This window comes from Egretta garzetta, unplaced genomic scaffold, assembly GCF_000687185.1.
Source record: "Egretta garzetta isolate BGI_Z169 unplaced genomic scaffold, ASM68718v1 scaffold297, whole genome shotgun sequence".
Taxonomy (NCBI): domain Eukaryota; kingdom Metazoa; phylum Chordata; class Aves; order Pelecaniformes; family Ardeidae; genus Egretta; species Egretta garzetta.
Genome location: NW_009260410.1, coordinates 1,266,502 through 1,272,099, shown reverse-complemented (window position 1 = coordinate 1,272,099; position 5,598 = coordinate 1,266,502). Strand labels below are relative to the sequence as shown.

At 38.9% G+C, this 5,598-nt stretch overlaps 1 protein-coding gene across 2 annotated transcripts; it reads left to right on the top strand.

Annotated features, from left to right (window-relative positions):
* The first annotated feature begins 27 nt into the window (after positions 1-27).
* Positions 28-4,583, top strand: CUNH2orf69 (chromosome unknown C2orf69 homolog). 2 transcript variants are annotated; one of them, XM_009643571.2, is made up of 2 exons: positions 28-309; positions 1,273-4,583. In XM_009643571.2, the coding sequence occupies exon 2, from the start codon at positions 1,288-1,290 to the stop codon at positions 2,110-2,112; it is 825 nt and encodes a 274-aa protein (XP_009641866.1). In that variant the 5' UTR covers positions 28-309; positions 1,273-1,287; the 3' UTR covers positions 2,113-4,583. The 2 variants fall into 2 exon arrangements, with proteins under 2 accessions (XP_009641866.1, XP_035755002.1); XM_035899109.1 differs by lacking the exon at positions 28-309 and adding an exon at positions 393-482.
* Positions 4,584-5,598: the final 1,015 nt, after the last annotated feature.

The window sequence follows — 5,598 nt, the reverse complement described above, 5'->3', positions numbered from 1 at the left end:
CGAAGCGGCAGTGCTGGGCGGCGGGGATCCTGCCGCGGCGAGTCCGAGCTCTTCCCTGGGGCGAGCATCGCTTCCGCGCCCTCCGCCCGTTCCCGGCGGGTAAATGTAGCGGGAACGGGCCGTTCTTGGAACCTGAAACGGAGCAGCAGTGGAGGGGGAGTCTTCTGCTGCGGTACTGCCCGAGATTGACATTTCTGGCGGTGACGGCAACGTCCGAAACGGTATGGAAGAGCCTCGGTGGAGAGAAGGCGATGAAGTCCCCAGGCGGCAAGTTTTCCTCGGCAGGTTTAGCACCGCGTCTCCGCGCAGGTGTGCACCCGCCCCGGGCACCGTCCTGCGGGCATTTCACAGGCGCTGGCGCTTCCTCAGGGTGTCCCGAGGAAGGCACGTGCTGGCCCTGAGTTGACAAGGCATTGAAAAGAGGGACTCTGAAGTGCTGTCCCCGAGCCTGAGGTCGACCTCTGTAACATGACGTACGCCGGGTAGCCAGCTAATCTCGAAAGCCATTCTTGCTCAAAAGCAGGGGTAGTGTCTTTTTGTTCTGGGAAAAGGCTTTCCTTTTCTGTAAGGTAAGGATGCAGAACATTGTGGATTTTCATTTTAAGGATTGGAATGGCCTAAGAAAACCTTTTTTATTACCATTCCTGGGTATGGCTTTATTATTCCATAATAAAATAAACTAATTCCTGTTCTCTGCCATTATGAATTCAGAGGTGAGGATCATTCATGACTTGGGGGTTAACTTTTTTCCATCTGGATATGAACATATGGATGTGAACAAGGGGAATAAAAGACCACCTACAGCTGAATGAGAGGCATTTTTTTTCCTGTGTAAAAAAATAGAAAACTTATTACAAAGTTTTAAGTCTGTTTTTTGTCTGTAATAAGATAATTGGTATTTCTGCAGATGGAGATAGTAGAGTAGAATTATGTATTCTGTGTCGTTCTAAGTTGAATAATACTTTAATCTTCTCTTGGAGTGAAGTCAACAAAAATTATGAATACTTCCATGTGCTTATTTTTATTGTATTAATTTTAGGGGTATTAAAAACGTGTGGTAAAAACATTAAAGTAGAATAAGTAAGTCTAAATATGCCAGTTTCTTTAATGTGTTTCTTGTTCTGGAAGCCTAGCAAGCAAGTGCCTCTGTAATGCATGTTTCTCTGTTCGTTACGGTCCTTTCTTATGAATATAAGTGCACTAGACAGAGCTGAAGTATTTTCACAATGTAGTAATGAGTCTTTTCTATTTCTTCTTATTTTATTTTTTCAGAACTATCATGACATCATGTCTTGCCACCCAGAAAACTTTCAGTGGGAGCACTGGAGCTTTGAAAATGTTGCTACCTTACTTGCTCACCGGTTTCCTAATAGTTTTATTTGGGTTGTGAAGTGTTCTCGAATGCACCTGCACAAATTCAGTTGTTATGACAACTTTGTGGCGAGCAACATGTTTGGAGCACCAGAGCACAGCACTGACTTTGGAGCTTTCAAGCATCTCCATGCATTGCTAGTTAATGCATTCAGACTCTCTCAGAATATTCTGCTGTCCCAGAAAATTGTGCATGATGTCAGCAAGGATGCAAAAATAGCTGCTTGTAAATTACAGCCGCAGTCTGTTCCTACGACGAATGGCTGCTCATCCACAGAAGGAGAGAGAGATTGTGAATGCTCTAATAATTCTGCTATGAACTTCATTATACCGTCTGCTGTAGGTGCAGTGTCGTTTACTTTGATTGGCTTCAGTAAAGGTTGTGTGGTTTTGAACCAGCTGCTTTATGAGCTGAAGGAAGCTAAAAAAGACAAGAATACAGATGCCTTCTTAAAAAACATAAAAGCAATTTACTGGCTGGATGGTGGTCACTCGGGAGGAAGCAATACTTGGGTTACTTACCCTGAAGTGCTGAAAGAACTTGCACAGACAGGAATTGAAGTTCATGCTCATGTTACACCATACCAAGTGTTTGACACAATGAGGTCATGGATTGGGAGAGAGCATGAGAAATTTGTACAGATACTTGAAGAATTTGGTGTGGAAATAAACGATCAACTACATTTTGCTGATGACGTTCCCTCCTTAGATAACCATTTCAGAGTTCATGAAGTATTTTGAGGCTGTATGTATCTGAATAGTATATTCATTGTAAAAGCACTTTTGACACTGTAGATGTCATCTAGATTTACAACTTTGAGCAGATGCTTTCTAAAGAGAATATTAAATCAGTCCTGCATTGCTGATAGATACTACATATAAATTTCAGTAGCTTAAAAAGAAGGATTGGGACCCCATATCTACAACAGATGTTGTCATTTGATTCCTGGAAAACAGTGTTATGAAGAACTATCCTATAAATGTATTTTTCTTAAATGTGAATGTTTATTCTCAACCTGTTGGCAAAACTTTTAGTCCTGGATGTCTAACATCATGGACTGCCTTTAATGGGAGCTTAAAGTACTCAAGACTTTCAAACATCTGGTTACTTCAATTTAGTAGCTTGCAGGGCTAAAAACTTTGGTCTTTGTCAGTAACAGATGTAATGTTAGTATTTTGGCTTAAGGAAAATTATGATTGCTAGAACAATCTTAGTTATATATTTTGGTGAAAATTGTTTTAATTAGTTAATTAAATCTTCCAGTTTTGTAACATTTCTTCTAATTGAAACAAAGTCACAAGTATTGATGTTTGGACTAGTAGTGCCAATCCACTTTTCTTCCTTATATATGCCTTGCCTTTTCTGTCGCTATAAAATTTCATTAATTCATTGTGTAGTATCTGCTAGTGAATAGCCATTTCACCTGGGGGCTTGAAAATGTTGACATAGCTACGTTAAGTGACCAAGAATGTTGAGGAGGCTTATTGCTGTTTCAACATACTTTGCTATCGCTTTGACTAACTTCTATAAGGACCAGCAGTAATACCTGTACTTTCAAGTCAAGAGGTGTCTTTATTCCTGCCTTTGGACTGGTGAGGTTTTTCTTGATAATTGCTGCGTTGATGTTGATCTAAATCGAGCCATAAGTATATAACATATTACAAGTTGCGTAAAAATTTTCAGACTACATTGGCTGTAGCTGTTTCAAAATGTTTCTGTTTTTAGAACTGTTATCTCCTTTAAATGTATTGCAGTAGTTGCTTCCAGAGCCACACAAAAATCTCTTTTCAGAGCCTTATTTTTCTCACAGACCCTCCCCCAATTAAATACAAAGCTGGACAAATAAGATGCAAAAGATGTAATCTAGTTCAGGCCCCAAACCTGAATGTTCCTCAGAAAGAATTACTGAAAGACGGACAAACAAGAGAATTAGCGGAACTTTTCTACTGTTGTAAGTAATGTTTTCTGTTTACCTACAAATAAATCTTAGAATCACTCTTGAAGACAACTGCAGCTATTAACAATGAACCAGTAGCTTAAAATAGTTTTGGATTTCCTGGAAGTATAGACATACAAAAGCAAGTTAGCAAAACACTGTGAAGATTACACAGACAGATGTGGCTCACTTCTGAAAAAAGGCATTTTATTCAACTTTGTTCCTATGCTTGATGGCTTAGCAACATCTTCCCCCTGCTTCTTGCTTTCCATGACTCTTACACTGTGGAATGAAAGTCCTGGGTCATCTTTCTTCTATTGGCATCATTAAAACTTACAAGGTTCATTGGAGATGGTATTTTCACCACTCTTGGAGAGGTTGTGCACGTTAGTGATCACTGAAGAATGAGAAGTGTTGAACTCTTAAGGAAATTTTCTTAATACTCAAAATACTAGGGGTAGTAGGATTATGCATACAGAATGCACCTTACAATGTGAACGCGAACTCTATTACTAATAATAATTAGACTAACGTACCTAGTTGATCAAAAGGGGAAATAGCTAGGCTAACTTGAGTATGCTAAAACTTGCCCTATCCAGTAATAGTGCAGATCACAGACCACTTTCTAAACAATTCTGTGCCAGCCAAAACAGCAGGAGTAGGTTGTTGCAAGCTTTTGGAAACAGTAAAATATTGACATTGTCTTCAGAAGTTTCTGGATGGCTGTCCTGTGAAAATAATATTAACCTATTTGATGGAGGCTGCTTACAATAACTTAAATAAAATAGGCTCAAGTGTTGATGTATTAATTTGAAGAATAAGCACTTTGTTGTAAAACTAATCTTGTTTTGAGACTTAATGTTGTGGCGGGAAAACTGGTTGGTTTTCGTTCTCTAAACAGTTGTAGTACTCTGTTGGAATGTGCCTCTGTCATTCACTACAATGCATGCTAAAAATAAATTTTGGAAACAATGTAGACAGTTATTTCTAATGGGTGAAACCACTTTGATGTGAATGTAAAACCATTAAACAAGGAATGTGCAGTTAAGTTTTGTGGATTAAGCTTTATCGGGTGTTTGTGGGGACCTAGTTCAAAAAAAATCAGGTTTATTTGCTAGCTTTTCGTCAAAGGCAGGCTTTGTATTTGTGTAGTCAGCATCTGCAATTCTAAAACAGCTTACTGGCATCTTGCATACATGGGAAAGCTGGCATGAAGTACCCAAGGGTGTGAACATTTCTATGTTAGGATGAAATGGGTCATAGTTCGTGTATGCCAGGTTTTCAATGTTAACTGTAAAGGCAGTTTTTAATAACCTTAGATGTAAATGCCTGAAGCTAAGTGATTCTCATGCTTACAGTGGTTTAGTTCAAGACGTTTCTGGTTTTGAATGGAGTGAGCAACATTACACAGTCCTTAGTACAACCTAGTATGTAATATCTGGTATTCTTTATATTGCATGCTTGTTTCTTGTGCAATAGACAAGACATTCTTCAGGTTTTGAGAAATGCTGGAGTGTTTTAAGCTGTGCCTGTTAAATTCCTTTAAAACAGGCCTTGATTATGTGAAATTGTCCAGATTCTGGTATGACTTACATGATTTTATTTTGCGTGCATCTTAAATACTAGAAACTTTGGTAACCTTCTTCCTATCTAGGACTAATTTAATCGCATCTCTCTAAATGCTACTGCATAAATCAGTACCAGCCCCTGATTCTGAAAGGTGATTAAGGGTCAAAATCTTAACACATTGCTGAAAGGAGCAATCTCTTCTGTCCTCCCATTGATAACATCCTACTGTCTCCCTTATGGTAGCACAAGCACTTTATGGTGACCTGTTCTGTCTTACTAAATTAACATTATTGCTGATAGAGATAACCAACTGTGGATATTCACAGATCAAAGTCATTGTGCACAGTCACATGCTCGAGTTTTCCCAACAGGTTCTTTTTGAGCTATTTGCTGAAAGAAAATGTCACCGTTTTTTTTCCTCCCTCTTACGGTGCTTTTTACAATGCTGTCTTTCCTAAGCTAACAGTTACTTCACTGTCTCCGCAGATAAACAAGATCTGTTGTCTGAAAGCTGAAGCACTGAGGTTAAAGTATAGTCATCCATTTACCTTGAATGCTCATTGTAAATTATGTGGAGTCTTATTAGTTAATATAAGAGAGAAGTTAAAGAACAGTAAAAATTTTGGAATGTGCGTGCTCTGTTGTGAGCTATATCTTTAGGTATATCACTGCCTAGCAGAATCCACAAACATGAATTGTGTGCCTGCTGTCTCTGTGCAAT